Source organism: Pseudopodoces humilis, chromosome 13 (genome assembly GCF_049639895.1).
Source record: "Pseudopodoces humilis isolate 2021_Gansu_Grassland_sample_001 chromosome 13, ASM4963989v1, whole genome shotgun sequence".
NCBI classification, from domain to species: domain Eukaryota; kingdom Metazoa; phylum Chordata; class Aves; order Passeriformes; family Paridae; genus Pseudopodoces; species Pseudopodoces humilis.
The window spans coordinates 2,694,191-2,714,140 of record NC_142212.1 but is presented as its reverse complement, the minus strand read 5'-3'; the positions used below and the strand labels follow the sequence as shown (position 1 = coordinate 2,714,140).

General features: G+C 41.9%; 1 protein-coding gene and 1 long non-coding RNA gene across 19 annotated transcripts in view; both read right to left on the bottom strand.

Annotated features, from left to right (window-relative positions):
- Nucleotides 1-223: 223 nt before the first annotated feature.
- Nucleotides 224-6,100, bottom strand: LOC148183197 (uncharacterized). 2 transcript variants are annotated; one of them, XR_015773688.1, is made up of 3 exons: nt 6,028-6,100; nt 2,749-2,812; nt 224-2,622 (listed from the first exon to the last, which is right to left on the bottom strand). It is a non-coding gene; the product is annotated as an uncharacterized LOC148183197 (long non-coding RNA). The 2 variants fall into 2 exon arrangements; XR_015773689.1 differs by lacking the exon at nt 2,749-2,812.
- A 5,182-nt stretch (nt 6,101-11,282) lies between these two features.
- The window catches only part of ATP2B2 (ATPase plasma membrane Ca2+ transporting 2), a 395,747-nt gene continuing 387,079 nt past the window's right edge, over nt 11,283-19,950 (bottom strand). For 12 of the 17 annotated variants that reach the window (XM_088061667.1, XM_088061651.1, XM_088061658.1 and 9 more), the window contains one exon: nt 11,283-14,844. In XM_088061667.1, coding sequence (XP_087917793.1) covers nt 14,533-14,844 — 312 coding nt within the window. In that variant the 3' untranslated portion in view covers nt 11,283-14,532. Of the gene's footprint in view, nt 14,845-19,223; nt 19,280-19,950 lie in introns of all 17 variants that reach the window. The other 5 variants (XM_088061660.1, XM_088061663.1, XM_088061665.1 and 2 more) reach the window with 2 other exon arrangements.

The following is a 19,950-nucleotide window of genomic DNA, read 5'->3' as shown; positions in this document are numbered from 1 at the left end:
CACATTAGCACAAATCATTGAGGTGGCTCCTGGCCAAAACTGCAGCAACACCTGGGCAGCAAGACTGGCTTCAGGAATGTTATCCTGGATGAAACAGATTCACCTGGGAAGCTTGTGATTTATTTAGAAGCAGAAAGCTTTTTCCCAGCTTATTCCCAGCACGACTTTGCAAAGCTGGGGACTGGGTTGAGTGCCTCTCATTAGACTTTGTGATGGTCTAGGGTGACACTATGTGGCTAATCCGAGCACTGAAATATCCACTGCAAGTCAGCTCTTGGAATAATCTGGGGAGGAACTGATCCCATCTCCTGATTAAAATCCTGAGCAGGCAACTTTGGAGCTTCTCAGGTTTTTGGAGAGTGTCACACAGAATGGTGAGCACGTCTGAACTGCTGTTCTCAGCTTAAAGCTGCACAGAGCATCACCTGAAGAGAGAAACAGCTGAAACAAGGGAATGAGCACACCGGCAGTGCTTTACTCTGCCTTAAAAACAACAAGAGAGTTTGGCTATGGGATAGAAAGGGAAAAATGACTGATGGAATTTCTTTGTCAGCATCCTCCTTATGTGACATCAGCTGTGTTTTCCTTTGGGTGGCAGGGAGCAAAGAGCAGGCAGCGCTCCCAGTCCATCACCTGGATCTCTCCTGTTAGCTTGGAGTTCATTTTAATCTCCTTGTTGCTGCTCACCCCTCCTTTTGCCCCATCACTGCTCTTGTATCACCCACCCACATGGAAGTGCAGTTCATTGTGAAAACAACCCCAGACCTCCCCATTTCCATGGATTCTCCTTTATCCCTGCAGTTCATGGCTGGCCTCACACAGGTTTGGGGGACAGTTTATTTCAGCCCATAACTTTTAAAGGAAATGTAGCTCAGAATTCCACAAACTTCAACACAGCTTCACCAGTTCTGCCCCTTAACAGTCCAAAGTCATCAACATGAACTTATCCAAGGATATTGGGTATCTCTAGGAGTCAGTGGTGGGTGCAGCCACAACTTTTAATGCTGCAAATACACCAGCTCCTGTTCAGATTTTCCAGTGTGCACCCAGCTGGGAAAAACAGCCCCAGTGTGACACCTTGTGCATCACCCTCTGTCTGAGGGGCTCAGCCCAACAGAAACCACCACTCTGAACTGCATTACTGTGCTTTGAGAGCATCTTTTGTTCTCCTTCAGGTACCCACTTGTAAGATTTAGGGTAGGAAAGAGTTTGAGGCTGTTACAACGTGCAGGCCTCACCTATTGCAGCAATGAGTCAGGGCCTTCATAATTAGTTCAAGCACTTTTGGAGAAACTCTACAAAATTAGATCCTGCCCTTCTCTTGACTTAAACGAAGAGTGAGGCTATTTTAGCAGTGTTTACACTGACATTCCTCCAAAGGCCTGCCCTGCCTTCATCCCAGTTTGCAGCAGTGTTTCCCTCAGAGCTGCTGTGATTTAGGATTGGATTTAGCCTGGATTTAGGGACCATCCTCAAGCAGGTTTTCTCCTCGGCTGCTCTGCTGGTGCCACACTGAAACCCCCAGCAGGAGCACATCTAATGGTACTTCTGGGAAATGCCCTCCTTTGGTGTCCCTTCACAGCTGTTTTGTATTCCAACCTTTGCCACATCCACTGGAGCAGTTTGGGGTCAACAATTCCCCCAGTCCATCCATCCCTCCTGCAGAGCCATGGAAGTTTTGCTGGTTAAGGACCATCAATGCTCAGGGCAGATTTCAGCCCCTCCCCGAGCTATCCCTGCTGCTCTTGGAATTTCCATCCCAAGAGATCACTTTTACAGCAGGACTGTCCTTTCCCAAACAATCTCTTTGTTCAGAGGGAATTTCTACATTTACTTTGCTGGACACTTTTCCTTGCATTTACTACACTGTGAAAACCAACCTGATGATTTTGGTTTTCCCTCACTTGAATTTTAACACTAACCCATTAATTTTCCTGAATTCCTTCATGGACTTTACCACCAAGTGTCCCAGTGGGTTTTGCACTGGCAGGATGCTGCAGTGTCCCTCTGTTTCCTTGTCACCTTGGTTTCAGCAAACAGAGCAGCCTGATGGCCTCTTTAGAGGTGTGAAATCAGAAGCGTGGTGTTAAACAAAGCTGTGCTGGTCTGCATAAATTGTGGGTAGATTTGAAAGTCTGCATTTAAAACTGTGATAAGAAAATACAATTTAAAAAGCTCAGAAGGGATTTAATCTGTTTAAATGATTAGAAATTAATTCAGACCTGCTGGAAGGTGCTGTTCCCCTGCTTGAAAAGGGCTCAGAAGAGCTCCCAGCCTGAGTTTAGCCCTGCATTTATAAAATATGTGGAGAATTGAGTTCTTGTACCTGGGGCACAGAGCTCTGGTTACAAAACCCAATCTAGAGTTTGAATTCCTGCACACTCTGCAAGCCCACAAAGAATTCTCCACTTGCAGCTCCCCAAACTCCTTGGTCCACCCTCCTTGTCCTCTGAGTGCTCTCGTGGCCTGTGAATCCAGCAGGGGAGTGACAGAACTCCCCCTCTGGAGTGGGGTTGGTGATGTGTGGGATGTTTTTCTCTGCTTCCAGCAGATCCAGTGCTCCTGTGCACAACGCTGGGAATTCCACACAGGGATTGCTGGATCTGGAAAAGCCTCCTCTTTCTGCTCAGTGGAAAAAGAAAAATGATAGGATGAACGTTTTTCACCTTTGTTATCCTGAATGATTTAATTCATCTTCGTGAGGAGAAGTTTTAAGCTTTATTTCTTAAAGATTTAAAATTTTATTACTCAGTCATTAGACTATCATCAAATCTTTCTGCAGCCACACTGAAGCCAAGTGGAAAAGAGGAACCTTGAAAAAGAAACAAAATCAAATAATTTGCTATTTACCATGGTTTGGGTATTTTAAAAAAACCCTCCTGAATAAGACCATAATCTACTGATATGATTTTGGTTATCTTACTTTGATAAACCAAAATCAATATTCCACCCACAGCAATTAAAAACAAAACAACAAAACAAGAAAAATACCCAAAAACCACTCCAACAAAAAGAGGTGAAAGGAAAAGAAGGAAAACTGATCAGAAAGCAAAAGCAAGCCTTAGAAACAGCTCTTCCTTTTGATCAGAATAACTTCACATGGAAGAAACTGCTTCAAAGCTCAGCAGTTTTCTGGGAATTATTGAAGCTTGAGGAGAGTGTTTCAAGTGATAATCTGCTCTTTTCGTGGTGTGGGCTGCACAAAATGGACTTAATGAGATTCAGTTCTAATGTCACAGGTCTTTCATAGCTGCATTTTAATCTCTGCTGAGGGCACCCAGGATGGGTGAATGATCAGCAGTTCTCTTCCAGAGAAATAAAAATTCAGTTTGAAGATGAGCTTTAGATAATTTGTGCATTTCTTCTCCTCACAGAAGTGCTGCTGTGGGGGAAGGAGCAGGAATGGGATGTCAGGGTGTTCATTAACCCCTCAAAGGGACACAGTGCTGGCACTTTGGTGACAGAGCTGTGCAACATGGGCTGGGGTGGTGGGGAATTGAATGATGCCTTAGGATTTCAGCTTTTGCATTTTTTATCCATTTGTAGTGCTGCAGTTCTTTAGTGCCTGACTCCAAACTCCATGTGCAGGCTCAGCTGCTGCTTCCCCATCCTGCTCAGACACAGCAATTCCTCCCCAGGCCTGCAATCAAGGACACCTCACTGCCCCAGGCCTGAGAGATGGAAACAAAAGGGACTTGGGGGCAGCAAAGCTGCCCTAAATGACTTCATTCCCTGCAGCTGCAATTGGGAGATGAACCCCCAATGTGCAAATGGACCCAGCTTAGAAAAGTGTCAGACCTGGGACCCATTGGCCATTTTTGGGTGCAGCCCAAAATGTACCTGGAGACCCTTCAATAAATAGAAACTGCTTTTTATTCCCTTAATTCTGCCTGGCCTCTGTTTTTAGGTAGCCCCAAAAAGGCAAAGGGAACCCCACTGATTTCACACTTTTGCCCTCTGTTGTTATTCTTAACACATTCTTCCAACCTGGGATGTCTTGGCTCCATTTGAAGGAGAATTTCTCTCAGCCTGCACCGCTGGAACGGTGACAAATTCCCTGTCCCCTCACTGGGGACATATCTGGGGCTGCACCTGCAGCATGAAGTGAGCCTGAGGAATCACCACAGTGACCATCACACACACCCTGCAGCACTCAGCCTCTGCTGGGCTGGGCAGGATTCAAATAAGAGCAGCTCTGATGGTTAAAATCCCCTCACTCTGGCAGTGCTGCAGAACATTTCCATCCTGTGACTCTCAGATCCAAACACAGCCTCTCTGTGACGTAAGGAACAGGAACTCTCCAAATTTTGTGTCTGAAGGATGCTGCTCTGATTCAAATTCTGCCCAGTGCCCCTCCTGTCACCCCTCTGCAGGGAATGTTTCTGTGCAAAGATGTGCCACCAATGTTAATGGCCATGCCACAAAGCTGACAGCTTTACAAGCCTCTGTGTCACACTGCTCATGTACAGGATCAGTTTTTCCAATCCAGAGCCTCTGAGGGTTTGTCAGAGATTGGTGGGACAAGAACAGATCACCATCGTTTCTGAAATGTGACATTGCTATTTATTTTTTGTTCAGCTTTCCATATCAAACAGCACATCTGTGTACTCTGGCTGGAAATCAGCTGCTTTTCACTCAGAAACCTGGTCCTGGCACTTCTCTGGGTCTGAATCCAAAGCATACAAACCTTGTGCCAACAATTGGTTGCATTTCTATGGCATCATCTCAGTCTTTAATACCCCAAGAAGCAGATAAAAATGAGTTGTATACTTTCTTGTACTTTCTTTCAGTATCATAGTCTGAGGAACACATTGGAAAACCTGACACATCAATTACTCCAAGATATAATAAAACAAGACACTGTCATTAAAAAGTATCACTGCAATGAGAAACCCACTATGAGGAGGTTCTAAATTAAACCAACTCCCGCCCAAACCTCCCTTAAATCTAAACCAACACATGAATGTCCCTTCTCTGCATGAACAGATTTGAAAATATTTAACATCAATCTTTAAAAGACACCTACTGCTTGCATTGTCAGTGACAGATTAAGCACAAGAATGAGCAATAAGAGTCTGATGAGATCAGCTTTTTCAGTGAATTTTAAGAGGTATCAGAAGAATCTTTGAAATCTGATATTGATTTCCACTCTAGGGAATTCCTGTCTGAATTCTGCCTCCCTGTTTAGACAGCAATAAATCATTAATGTTAATTTATGCCTTGTTTATACTCCAGGATTGTATTTAATCCCTGACCACAGCTTCCCACCAGTGGAGAGATCCTAAAACACCAAACAACTACAAAATTAAAGTGCAAGTCCACAGTTCCTGTGCACCCTTCCCTGGCCTTGTTTTCTATTACACAACAGCCATGGACACTGATGGGAAATTAAGGATGATAATTAGGAAAACTTGGGGGAACTCCCAGCAGGGAAGAGGTAACTCCTGAATTCAAAGATGCCTGTGCTCTGTCAGCTGAAACAAAGATTAACTGAGGTCTCAAAAGCTACAGAACAATGCATTAACTTTGGAACACTGGAATTTTTCATGGTTTATGGAAATTATTTCAATTATAGGTCTCTAGTGCAATTTCAAACCAGCAGATTAGAAGCAAAAAACAACATCAATAACTGGAATAATATTCCAAAGAACTGAAATAATAATTGAGGATCCAGACTACCAGGCTGCAAACGCCCCTCATTGCAATCAAGGGTTATCATGGTTTTAGGATGAGAGAAGAAAAGCAGGATTTCCTCACTGGGGCTTTGCTGTACTGTTCTGACCCATAAAAGCCAAAATTTTACCAGGAAGTTTCTCAGAGTTTCTAACAGCAAACAGCAGAATAAAGGGAAAAAAGGAAAAAAAAAAAAAAAAAAAAAAAAGCAAGGATGTGCCAGATTATAAATCCCAGCAGGGTGAGTGGGGGATGCAGCACACAACCCTCAATATTTCCCCCCAAACAGGAAGGAATCAGTCCCCTGAGGTCCCCAAGAAATGAAATGTTCCCTCCCTTCACCCTTCACTTCACCTTCAGCAATCCTGGCAGAGCTGCTGCAGCTTCTCCCAGAGCAGAGCTTCCCTCCCCTGCAGCTCCAGGAGCTCACAGCCCTCACCTGCTGCAGCCTCTCAGCCTGAATTTAATTGCCCTGGGTTTGATGCTCCTTAGAGATGCAAATCAGATAAATCTGCCACAGGTAGCAGCAGAAATGGGGTAGCTGTGAGGTTTGGATTTAATTGCTTAAATATATCACAATTTCTGATGCCTCTTAGAGATTCCCTTTTGCTGTTTGTTTTGTTTTGCTGCTGTTCCCTTTGTCTGCCCAGCAGTCCCCTCACCACAAGATTTCAAATGCTTGCTGAGCTTTTTGGCTTAGCCCAGAATTGAGCTTTACCTACTCAAGTCTTGAAAACATTTTTGAAGGGTGTCACCTACAGTTACCTTTAAAGAATGGGCTTTTTTTCCTGTGATCAATTACTTGATCAGTGTTTCAGTATTGGGACTTTTCTGCCATTCTGGCACCATTCAGTTGCAGCCTCAGGAGAAAAAGCAGTATTTTCTAAAGCTGCTACCACTGCAAAAGGCAGGATTTCTTCTCTTTTCCTTTCCAGCATTGCCTGCAAAGTCTCAACATCAGGAGTAGATGTTTTCTGAGCCCAGGATAATTCAGTGGCCAGTAGTTATTTTCTAAAGCCAGCATTTATGGAATGATATTCTCTGGAGCTAATTTACAAGGAGAGATCATTCAGGATGTTTAAGTTTGCCTGTTTTCCCTACTAAATCTCAGGTTGCTGGGGAACCTAAATAATATTTTTTGTTTGTTTATTTTAATAAATCCATTATTTGTAAGATGTGTGCATGAGCTAATGCAGGAAGGAAACTCAGATTGTGACTGCAGCTTTGTCCCATTTCAGGATTCAATGATTCAACCAAACACTTTGGTGTGCTGAGACTGCAGAGGTTCTGCATTGATAAAGAAATTAAATTAATTATTGACTATAGGTAGCAAAGCTTTTCTCCCATGTGAGGTGGCTCAGGGCTGTCCCAGGCACTATTTTCAGTGTCTGCTGTTTGGAGGGATGGCAAATTTCCACCGGGCCCACCATTAGCATAAGGATGCTCTGCCAGAGGCAGATCATAGATCAGCCTCCAAATTTTCAGGAACAAAATGTCCTGGCAGGAACACTGAGGAGACAAAATGCTCTGGCATTATTGGGGAGTGCTTCTGTCCTGATACATGAAAATGAAAAGAAAGGCAATTGAATCACCCCTGCAGCGTGCTCAGCCAAAGTGGGTTTTCTCTGTGTTTTCTCATCCAGTGAAAATACAGTTTATATCCAGGAGCCATGGGATACAGGAGGCTGTAGAGTTTAATACAAGGAAAGAAGTCAGAAGGAATATTTCACTATGGCCACTTTTATCATCTCAGATTTAGAGAAAATAGCACAGAAAATGTAATGGAGAAATGCTGAAACCCTCAAAGCCCTGACAAGCACAGACAGCAGGGTAACAAAACCAGCTAGAAGGGCCTTTATTTCTTGATAGCAGAATAAAACCTCCAAAAAGGTCCCTATGGCAGCAGAACTGGCTGCCCAAGGAACAGGCAGAGCTCGTTCTCCTTTCCCAGGAGGTGTGAGGGGTCTGTCACAAGTGAGCCTGTGCCTGGCAGGAATCCCTCCTGCTCTGCAGCAGCCACCCAGCAGGTATTTGTGACTCTGCAGCTTTCTCTGAAGCCATAATCCTTTTCTGGTAGGTGGCAAGGCACAAAGACAGGGCAGAGCACTGAATGCTCTGCTGGGGAGCCCTGGAGCTGTCTGTTCAATTCCCTGGTTTTTGTAGGCTTGGTAGAACAGATGTTTTCCTCTGAATTAATGTTGGCTTCGTTCCCTGATCAGGCACCACTCCCCAACAACACCATGCAGTGAGACCAGGCCTGGAACTGGAGAGAAAGCCACTGAAATCCCCCAACAACATCCCAAACAAACAAACAAACAGACAATCAGTGGAAAACCAGTCTGTGCCAGGAGCTCCAGCACTGTTCCCACTGTTCCCACCACGATGGTTTTTGGTGGGACAGGTTGTCCCAGGGCCATGCAGCAGTGCTGGGCATCCAGCAGGTTCATTTAGGACTGGAAGGTTTACAGTTGATTCCCTTCCTTCCCACTGTTTATGTGCACAGTGACATCTCCTAGGACTCCTGGAATCTTTGTCTTCTAGAAAATAATTCCAAACCTGTGTCAAATTAAAAGTTGTAATTAACTCTGCATATGCATTGAAGCATTTGATGTGCTGTGGTGGGAAAGTATTAGTAATTCATTCCTGTGACTTATCATCCCACAATCCTCATTACATTTTCTTTAATAATTTTAGATAATTATTTTAAATGCCTCATTTGAAACTTGAAGCTGGAATGATTTTAAATAACTCACTGATGAAAGGAGGCTTAAGAAATCCATGTGTCACCCTCTCTGGAAATATTCCAGACCCACCTGGATGTGTTCCTGTGTCACCTGTCCCAGGTGACCCTGCCTTGGTGGGGGTGGGACTGGGTGATCTCCAGAGGTCCCTTCCAACCCTGCCTGCTCTGGGATTCTGGGATAAAGGGCCATCTTTAACAGGTGCCATAAATGCTCTGTGAAACTTTCCAAGAAAGCTGCACAACTAGTTTTTCTAATTTTCATAATCCTCTAAAAGCTGTTTGCTGTGCACCAACGATGCTGATTTTATCCCAGCTCCACTCCTAGAGATTCTTAAATGCCCACACACAAGGGGTAGAGGGAGGTGTTTTGTAATTTGCTGTAAAATCAACCAAATCCATCAGAGAGAGAAGTGAAGTACGTTCCCTCATTTGGAATTTCACACTTCAATTATTACCAGGCAAACGTGGGCTCCTGGACAGACAGAAAACCAGTCTGTTTGAACATATGGGAGAAAATGTTGTTGTAAATATTTCCTTGGGTTTGTGTTTTTCAACAGCCTGCCCTGTTTAATAAATGAGTTGTTTAATCATGCTTCTCTTCAGTTCCCATCAGGTTAGATCATAATGTGCCTGTTAAAAACTGCTTGTAAAAAGAAAAAAAAATCAGACACTTGCTTATTTTTCCCATTACCTCCTATAGCAGTGTGCTGGTGATCAAACCTGAGCATTCCCTATGTGGATTCCATAAAATGAGAAATATGGATTTGTAGTTCATAGCCCAGGGCGATGCACACACGGACCCTTGTCTGGATCTGAGCCAGGAATACATTTTATTATGTTATTATTATTATTATTATTATTATTATTATTATTATTATTATTATTATTATTATTTTCCATTCTGCCAATGTCTCACGCAGCTGCAGGAATACAAACACAAATGGCAAATATCCAGTGCTTACCTTTTGTGGTTCCTCAAAAGCCACTCTACAAAAGCTGGAATGCCAAGTGGGAAGAGCTCAGCCCTGGTGCTTCACCTGTGCCCACATTTGCTGCCACAGGGAGGAACCAGCACCCCAGGAGGTGCCACCCCTCCTCGTGGCATGGAATAGCAGCAGATACTCGGGGCCACAGGGATGCTGGAGGTCACCTACTCCCAGCTGCTTTGGGAATCTCATGGACTTCATTGGAAAAGGCCTTCAGACAGGGAATACTCTTGGATTGGAGCTCAATGGCAGGGCAAACCAGGAACAAGCAATTATGACTCCATTTCATTTCAGTATATAGCAAATCATAGATGCACCTGCATTTTCTTCTTCTTTCTCCCTCATTTCCCCTTTTTGCCTCTCCTTTATCTGCTATTTATGCACCATTTCCCCCCTCCTTTATCAGTACAGCACCTCAGCAAATCACCACCTGGTTTTCTTACAGAGGTCACAGTGGTTGCCCTCATGGTCTTGGCACAAAAAAGCTAAAAACTTCCAGCATTCCTATTTGGAATCAGGGTACCAGCCCTGGTTCTCCCTCATGGATTAACAGCTTCCAATATGTGCCTTTCTGAAGCCTCAGTTTGCACAGAACAGCAATTCAGTGTTGTGGGGAATTCCATTCCTGATTTTCTTCGCAGTTTGCACCTACAGCTCACATCCATCCCGTGCTCAAAAGTATTTCACAAACTCTCCTGCAAAGGTGAAGCTCCCAAAATCCATCTCTGAGGCTCCAGCACTCCCAGAGTGCTTTAAAACTCACAGAACAAGGCCAGATCTTTTTCTGAGCAGCGCCTCCTCACAGACTCCTGGTGGCAGAGATGAGGAGCCCTGCCAAAAATGCTTGGACTAACGCTGCAAATAAACTTGTGTGTCTAAGGAGGAGGGAAATGAGTGACAGAGAATTAAAGTAAAAATACTTTCTGATTATTACCTACACCGAGCTCCCAAAATCAAGTTTCATTCCAAAGCAGCTGTAAAGCTTCATTAATCTAAGAAATCTGCTGTCTAAAGAATTGTTTTCTGTATGGGTTTTGTTGAATTCACTGTGTTGGGTACATTTTTATTTGTTGGTAACTTTCCTCACTAGATTTAGCACTATTTCATTTGGCCTCTATCAGATAAAACTTCTGAGAGAGAATTGGTGAATAAAAGTTTGAAGTCTAGGTGAGAAGACGGGAAAATCTGCAATTTGAAGCTTTTTCCCTTTCCAAATGAGATTATTTGACAGGCACTCACCTCATACCTGGCCTGCTCCTAAAGCAGCAATATGGTGTGAGCACAGCTGCATTGCAGTTTATGAACAGCTGCATCAACCTAAGCTGGGAAAAAAGGGGAAGGAACTTCTGGGCTCAGGGCCTGAGCACTGGAATGAGAATTCCCTCCTTTTTCCCTAGGTCTTAAGTGGCAGGATGAGTCCTGAAGACTGAACTCCCCACTTTTAGAAGGTTCAAAGTTCATTTTTCTGACTGTGACAGAGGGAGAAAGAGCTGGAAAAAATCAATGTAAGTGCAGAACTGTCATCAGTGACAGGAAAAGCCTTAGAGAGCTGCTGGTCCTTAGGGCCAGGATTAAACTCGTTGTTTCCTAAGCAAATTCCCCTCACCATTTGACTTTTCTGTGTGCTCGTTCCAGTGGTTTCCCTGCAGCATTCCCAGGAGCATTCCCACCTCCAGGCTGCCTGCCCAGCCAGGCAGGAATTAAAGCCCTGGGGGCTGCCCAGCCCCTGGGGCAAGGAAAGCAAACTCTGCCTGGGGAGCAGGGTCCTCACTGCCAGTCCAGATTTACATCCACCTGCACATCCAAATATCCCAGTGGGAATCCAGAGCTGCATCTAGTGACTTCAGGTGAGAATAAAGAAAGCTGTTACATTCAGACCATTATTGTTCATGCTGCTTTGTGAATTTATTTCTTTAAATTTTCCACTTGTGCTCCTGCCAAGAGAGATCTATTAGACAGAAAGCAGCAAGAGTAAAACTTTATCATTTTGTTTCAAACTATAAAATAATTTACATCACATATTTTACTTACTTTTGTCTTTTTTGTTTGTTTTTTTTTTGAAACCACAAACATTCCAGCATCACACTGTAGGAATAAGAATAACAATAGAAAGCATAACCTTTTGCATAGTATTAAATGAACAGACAGAGTAAGTTCTTTATTTACAATTATTGTCTAGATAAAAAAATTCATAAAAACAGATGAATGAACATATATTAATAACCCCTAGTGGGATGGATTGCCAATGTACCACTGTATTGTTGTCCACAAATCTCATGCTGCTAAGTACAGTACGTAGAGAGCGAGCATTTATATATTGCAGGGAATTTTAACAAACTGATCATTTTGGTTTTTGATCCATTGTTCCCATCACAGAGAGGTCAAGCAATAAAAGAAAGGAATTGTGATGCACGACTCGTAGTTGAAAGGTCATAGCTATTCTGCTTTAAAAAAAAAAAAAAAAAAAAAGTCTATCATTTATCATATACATAAAGCACAGTCTCTGCTCACAAAAGCCCAAGTTTTCTATGCATCTCAGTTTATATATGTTTTACTATATATACACAGAATGCAGTGTTCATTTTCTTAACAGTTTTCAAGTCTGCAAATGGTACCTTAGGGAGGGGTACTCCTACAGGAAAAAAAATGGAAAAAAATAAAATAAAATGGAAAAAACATGGATAGCGTTTGAAAACGAAAAGGCAAACAGTCAGTGTGTTAAGATGCTGAAAAGAAACTGTTCCAGTATTAATAGCTTCTGTAGATGTTCAAGTCCAAAGCTAGAGGCTTCCCTGTAAATAGATACCACTTTTGTCTTCTGGCCAGAGATCCCAAGCAGGCCCCAAGAGCCCATCCGTGGTGTACAGGGGGAATCAGCGATTTACAGAGCACCGTCCTGCCTGGGTGCCCAGCCCTGGCTGCTGCCAGCCAGCTGCCACAGCTAGGGGCTCCTGCCCACCTGGGCACACCCTGCTGGCCTCAGCCTGGACCACGGAGCCAAGGATGAGCCAAAAGCAGAGGAGCTCCTACCCCAGAGTCCGGCAGCTGGCGGGGGAAGCTGCTGAGAGCTTTACCTGGCTGATAGTCCTGATGCACCCTGAAAACATCTGGGTTCAGTCTGCAGTTTGGCCATGAGTCTAAGCTTGGTTTGGAGAGTTCTGGCTTGGTTAAGCTGCTGTGACTGCAGAGATGCACCACTGCATGGAGCCAACTTTAAGACAACCAGAAAAACACCTTAACAACTCAATTGATCGAGATGGTTGGAGGGTGTTTTGTTCCAACACGCCTGGCATAATCGACTGTGTAATTCCAAATGTCTTTTGCACTGTACAGTTATGGAAAAAAAATCATATGCTGAAAAGTCTCCAAGCAAACTTTATATTAAATACAAAAATTATTTATGAAAAATCTGTGATCCACAAAGTGCTTAGCATTCAAGTGGTTGACATAGCAATTGTATAAGCTCATAATTTTTACGGCTTTAGGGCTGTTACCATCTTGAAAAATGTTTTCCACCTTCCATACTGCAGGTTTTCAAAGCAGCTTTCTAGGTAGAAAGCTCAAGGTAAAATAATGTATTACTGTGTTACTACAGGAACACAAGCTCGGTTAGAAAAAAAAAAAAATCACACAAAGCACATCTCAATACACAATTAATAAAGATTCGTTCAGTCCTAATAGTGCAGAAATTATATTTTTCTTAAAAAAAAAATAAAATCAAAGCAATAACCTACAGTGATTTTCATCCAAAATGCCAACAGCCCATACTTTGCAAATAAGAAGGAAATAAATGCCTAAAGTACTAATTGAAAAGGATTAACACAGTATATCACAAGATTTTAACATCTGTTTTATCTCCATATAGACAAACCAAATATAACTTATTTTAAATTATAAACTCATTTAATGTCTCTCTAAAAATAGTTTTCAAAGCCATTGCTGTATGTCTAAAGAATGAAATAGCCTCCATTATTGTATGTTGCACCAAAACGAGTTCAAGCAGATTATCAGAGGGAAGGAAGGAAAAAAAAAAGGAGAGAACCTGATCATTTTGATTTTTATTTGAAACAAAGGAAGCCTGGTTTACCTCCCTGTATATAGGATCACAATGCTACATCCAATGTGTTATATTTTGGCTTCTTTTGTTATTTACTAGCAGTATCTACATTATTAACAAAAAAAGAAAAAAAAAAAGAAAATAAAAGGAAAAAAAAAAAGAAATCAGGCAGAAATCAGAGCACGGTTGTAATAAAATATCCAGGGTGCGAGAGTACAGACATTTTCAATGAGCTGAGCTGAGCCATTTTTATACTACTTCGGCAGGAAGTGCTTTCTTAACCCTACAAATAGTTAAGGATATTATCTACAGGTTTGTAAACAAATTACATTCTTTTTTAGGACATAAATAAGTTAAAATAGTCAGAGCAATTTGAGCAGAAACAAGGCAACATGCCAACAAAGAAACTTTATATATATATAACTATATATATATAGATAGATATATACATATATATAATTAATTATCTATATACTTATATGTATATATCTCTATATATAGTCTCATAAATGTTTAAGTTCCTCTGTCCAACTGGTGCAAATCTACTGTGCAAGTTAAGCTTTGCAACTTCAAAAAAGTTATTTAAATTAATCTATACAATTGAGTCCATGCCACACAAGCATTTCAAAAAACTCACAGACCAGTGAATTGGATAAATAGCCTCAGAAAGAAGTCCTCTGCAGTTCCTGCTTAAGGAGGAAAAAAACCAAACAAACAAACAAAAAAAAACCAAAATAAAAAGGAAATAAAAACGAACAAAAAGAGAGAAAGAAGGGCCAGCAGTGTACAGTACATTCATGCAGGAGGATTTTTTTTTGTTTTTGTTTTTCTGAAAGGGAACGGGGGGTATGTAAATCAGCCATTCATTCTTTCCCCAAAACCATTGTGATCAACAATTCATTCACTTGTCTCAGAGTGAATAAGAGTTCAAACAGCTTTTCAGCCAGCAATGTTTTTAATATATATATTTATATATCTCGGTTGCTGTGGGGTTTCTTATTTTATTTTACTTTAACTTTTTCTATTTCATTTTTTTCTTTTTCTTTTTTTTTTTTTTGCAGTGACCTTTTCAGCTAAAGTGATGTCTCCAGGCTATGTATTGGGCTTCCTGGACTAGAAGAGGTAGCTGATTTACTTGTATCAGTTGTAAGATTGATTCCACTGTCGATAGCACTGTTGTTCTTGTTCAGCGAGGACGGTGGACTCGAGTTTTTCTTGAGAGCAGGGTCTTCTTCTAGGTCTGTGTCATCAATGAGTGGGATGTGGGGCTGGGAATCTTCTATCCTAAATTCAGGATGAGTCATAAAGTTGTGAATAGAGGTTCTAGATTCTGGTTTTTCTAAACCTTCATAGAGAGAGCTACGGAATGCCTTCACGACGCGGATCTGGGGGGAGAAAAGGAAAGGGCTGTCAGAGGGCACCTCCCCAGGGCAGCAGCGGGGCAGAGAACACTTGTGAAAAATGTAGCACATGGTTAGGGCAGTGCAGGCAGCTGGAGTCCAAAGTCTCTGGATGTTATATGCATAAACGAGTGGCTCAGTTATGTGCATTTTGAATGTCTGTACCAACTGCAATATTAAAATAAACCAAGGTTTAAAGCCATCAAAGAACTGATGGGGAGGAGTGGTTAAAGAAAGCCAAGGTCCACTCGTGTGGTACATCCCTAGTAAAAGACAAGCCATGTTAATTGTAATGCAAATGTCAAACCATGCATGTTGATAGTTTTTTTTGCAGTGAGTAAGTAGAAAGGCTTTTTTTGTTTTAAATTAAAAAGTCTCTTTTTGTATTGTTGTTAAAAAAAACCATTACACATAACATATCACACTTCACAAACAGAAAAGCACGGAACACGGACACAGTTGGATGGGTACGTATGAGACACACACAGGAGCCAAGTGTAAAAACTAGAATATCAATGTTTTAAAGCAAAATCTAAATGGATGCAGCCAAGAGCACAAAAAAGCCAAGCAGACAAAGTACTAAGCGTAATCATGCTACCACAGGGGAAAAAATAAAAATAAAAAAAAAATCACAGTTACCACATGAACAGAGATAACTTGCACACAACAACTACACTTGGAAGCCTGGATAATGTGAACATATTATCGTTGAACCAACTTTTATTTGTCCTTCATGCAGATGTGAGGTAAACACTCGAGTATAGACCCACTGTTCTAGCCATTCAGCTTGTTAATAAATAGAAGAACATGTAATAAAATAATGGATTGGTTGTTGGGTTGAATTGAGTCCCATTGTTAACAGCGAGCTGTTTGGATTTGGTGTCTCAGTCGTGCAGTTAAATGCTGAAAGCCACACGATTTATGCCATATATGCAGTCTTTAAAGCAGGCCAGTGACCTGTGCCAGGGGCCACCCAACGCCAGAAACCACCTGGCAGGAAGAACAGAGGTGAAAATCAACTCAAGACTCGGCCCAGAGGTTCTCAGGGATGGTGCCCACCGCTTTCCCAGCAGGAAATGGGAGGAGCAGAGAGAGGAGCGGGGACGCTACGTCCTCTGGGGGTGGGCAAAGGGAGGGATGCTCTCTACTTCCCAGGGACCTACCAGTTCTCAAAAGAAGTGAAGGGCTGTGCTGGGTTACTGCTGAAAAAAACAGAACTTTCTGGAAGGGGGTGGAGGGGCAGAGGGGAAAAAACAGAATGGCAAAACGTGATCTGTTGGCAAATGTTTCATGACTAAGTATGAGTTCTATCCCTCTACTTCCATGTAGCCCATGAGCGAACCTTGAGCATTTCTTGGGGGGGGAGGAGACTAAAACACAGGCAGAGGCAGAAAAGGTGCAAGCAGGTACTGTGAAAGCTTCTCCACACACATTTGAAATGGTTTGGTGGTTGGCATGTGGGTCTTTTTACATGTAAATATGCTGCACATTGTTGGTTGGCCTGATACACCACTGCTTTGGAAAGCTTTCATTCCTCTTTTCCTTGGCAGACTGCACTTCAGTAATGGCACAGGGCCACAGGGCTCCAGCTGTGGGGCCCAGCTGATCCCCTGCTTGGAGCTGGCCGAGTTCTACAGAATTTCAGCACATTCGAGGAAGAGCCTGACTTGGTTTTTTATATTTTTCTTCTCTTTGAACTCGGTCCTTGTTTATGCTCTCTAAATTTGGATACCCCTCATCTTTTAAAAACCTTAACAGCTGAAGTCCAGCCATGTTCAGATCGTTGGGTCAGCCCAAATACTCTCCCTTCCCTTCACAGATAATTTGGTAACAGCAGGGCACAGTACAGAAAGTAGTTCATGTGGCTGCTTGTGCTCCAGGTAAGAGGATTGGAGTGGTACAGAGCGGCTCAGCCAGGCCTTGGGGTGCGGGAACATTTTAGATTGGCAGAGGTGCAAGAGGGAAGATTGTCTTGCACAATAAAAACAACAAATAAATTTCAAATCAGTTTTTCCTACTGCAGTCCCACAGTGTAGCTAAGAGAGCTCCTGGAATTAAAACCCAGGGGTTTGTGAGAGCTGAATCCAAGCTGTGTGAGGCCTCTGTAGAGTCAACAGAGTGGGGTAACAGATTCATCTGCATCTCTAAAGACAGAAAAGGTGACTAATTTCTTCACTATCTGAGCCCTCTTAGCTTGTCTTTTAAAGTGCAGAGTAATTAATCTAAATGGTGAAAAGAATGTGTATGATTGTTGAGGCAGCCTTAAAACCCGATTCCCATATTGCCCTATTTCAAACCAGGAAACTTTTTGTACCGTGGGCACTTTATAGAATGGGCTGATGAGGTGACATTTCTGCAAACCTCCTCGTTATTTCTGCTTTCTAAACTGAATACCAGTCACCTCTTCAGCTGCAGCTGGATGCTAGAGCTTATCAATTAACAAGATAATTCTATTATCTTGGAAACAGCCAGCTTCTTGTGGCAAGAATTGGGTTCTGTTTGCCAGCTCAATTCTTTATAGTGAAGGCAAATTTTTTATGTAAATAAAATTATCCTGAACAGATCCAGCAGAATTCAAAGAAAGGAAAACTTTTCTTCATCACACCAACTGTATTTAAGTCTCCATGATTTAGCAAGGGAGGAACTGATCTCAGTTTGTGAGCCCCACGTCCCACAGTAGGGAGAGCATCTCTATTGCTTTAATACCAATATTTGGCATCTCGTTTGGATTTGATTCCAAGCCTCTGGTCAGTCCAGGGAAAAATACAGATTCCAGCTGTGTTTGACAGGCAGCTCTGCAAACGTGTCTGCCATGACCTGGATTTGGGGCTCTGCAGTGGCTCTAAATTAATTCATTAATGAGCCATTGCAGGGGAGCACTGCAATAATGACTTTCAGCTTCAGAAGAGAGAACTGCAGCCTCTCACTTTGGGTGAAGGTGTGGGGCAAAATTTTTGGCCTGGACTGTTTGGGTCTTGTGAGCCTCCACCTTGAGAGGCGTTTCTAGGATGGCTTCTATTTGTTCACATTGGTTTGTACTGGAAAGATTAGCTCAGAACTGCTTCAGCTCTGCTGATACCTAAGGAAGGTATGCCATCTTCTGAAGGCAATGGTAATGGAAGGGCCAAACTGGGCAAGTCACAAAAGCTGACAATAAATCAAATTAGATTTCTAAAGAGTTTTCTTCAGAAAAGAAAACTTTGGGAGCTGTAGAAACCCATATCTTTACTTACAATTTCTCTACAGAGACATAAATTAGTTTTCCATTAACTTTTCGCTTTAGAGGAAACTCACTCCTCAGCTTAGAATGTTGCAAGTTTAGATTGGAATCCAGAAGAAAACTTTTTTTATTTTTTAATGTCACACATCATTCAGTGACAGAATTTCAGCATTACAATGAAATTCAAAATCTCCTGTAAAGTCTGTCCCTCAATGATCAAATTATTGCTTGCAGGGACAAAACTTAGTGGAAACAAAGGCAGAGGGTTTGTTGAATATAAAGGTGGCATTTTAATTTCTCTACCATAACACTACAGTATTTAATGTACCTATTATAGCTGATCCAACTCCCAGATTTAAAAATATTTACCCAGAGTTACATGGCCCAACAGCAACAAATTCTTTTAATGCATGCTTAAATTCAAGATTTATGGTAATATCTGGTGTAAAAATGTTTCAGGGCTCTGCTGAAAAAAAGCCCAGCCAGGTTTTTTTGAAGATAAAATAAAGCAGATGAACTTGGGATGTTGTTATGGCTGTAAAAGCATGGAAAAGCAGGGACATCCATGATGGATAGAACCTGGGAAGTGTTGGTTTGGTATGAACTATGTAGAGTTCATGTAATGGTGTTTCTTTATGAGACTGACAATGCCAAGGGAAGACAAACAGTGAGATACAGCTCCCTTTTCTCACAGTAATGGAGACAACAGAAAAAAATGAACTGCTTTTAACAAAAGACTGCGGGGACAACACTTCAGGACATTTTTGACATTGCTATAAGTTTCCACTTCTTTCTTCTCTGGAGCTGTAACAGAAAAAAACTCTTCAGCTTCATCCCACCTTGGAAGTCAGATTTATTATACTGCATCAGGCAAGAAAAAAAAAAACAACAAAAAAAGAAATAGAATTTTAGATACTACAGTTTGGTTTTTTTTTTTCCCATCAGAAGAAAAAGGTGATATTCAGAATGTCAGTCCTAAGTACAACCATCTAGGCAAAATCTCCAAAGCCTGGTAAGCACCAAGAGCTGTGTTCTGGTTGGTAGTGTGTGGGCTTATACTCGAATGTTTACCTGGCTTCATCTAAGCCAAGTATCTGGAGTTTGGTTCACATTCATTTCAGGCTCAAGGTTAAAGACTCACAACCTCTTTTTATTTCACTCTCTCCTGCTGAACCCTTTTGTCCAATGTTCTCTAGCCCTCTGGGAAAACAAACACATTTAATATTCAGACAGTAGAGAGTAGGGCACTGCAACAGCAAATAAATTCAATACTGAAAGGTCAGTAAGGTGATTAGTATAAAATTGTAAACAAGAGGTCAATTTTGCAAAGAGATGCCAACTCTTAGGTGTAACTGAGACTATTCTAGGTCAAGACTAAACTGTACAAAGGTAAAGGAGTTTGGTCAAGGACTATTGCATGTGGGAAGCTTTGAAATAGAAAACATCTTCAGTATATTTATATACTTATTTAGTATATTCAGATTTTTTTTCTATTAATCCTCTCAGTTTTAGGTGAGTAAAATCAGATTAGGTCTCCACAGGAGATGCTGCCTGAATTGGGGTCACCTGTAAATGTTGTGCCTCATATGTTCTGGGGAATAGGATGCAGATGTTGAGCAAATTCAAATATAAAGTTAAAAAATAAAAGAAAGTGTAAAGATAGAATTTCTAGTTTTCTGCTGTATCGAGTGAAGGAGATGCATAACATCATGTGTGCTACTCTCTTCCCACATAAAGATGCAGCAAATCCTGCAAGTGCTGCTCAAGATTCAAACCACGGGCAGCAAGGAAAGCAGAGCACCCACACAGGCCTGCTTCTCATTCCACAAAAGGTTCCCAGGCCTGAATCCCACTGTATTTTAGAGTAAAAG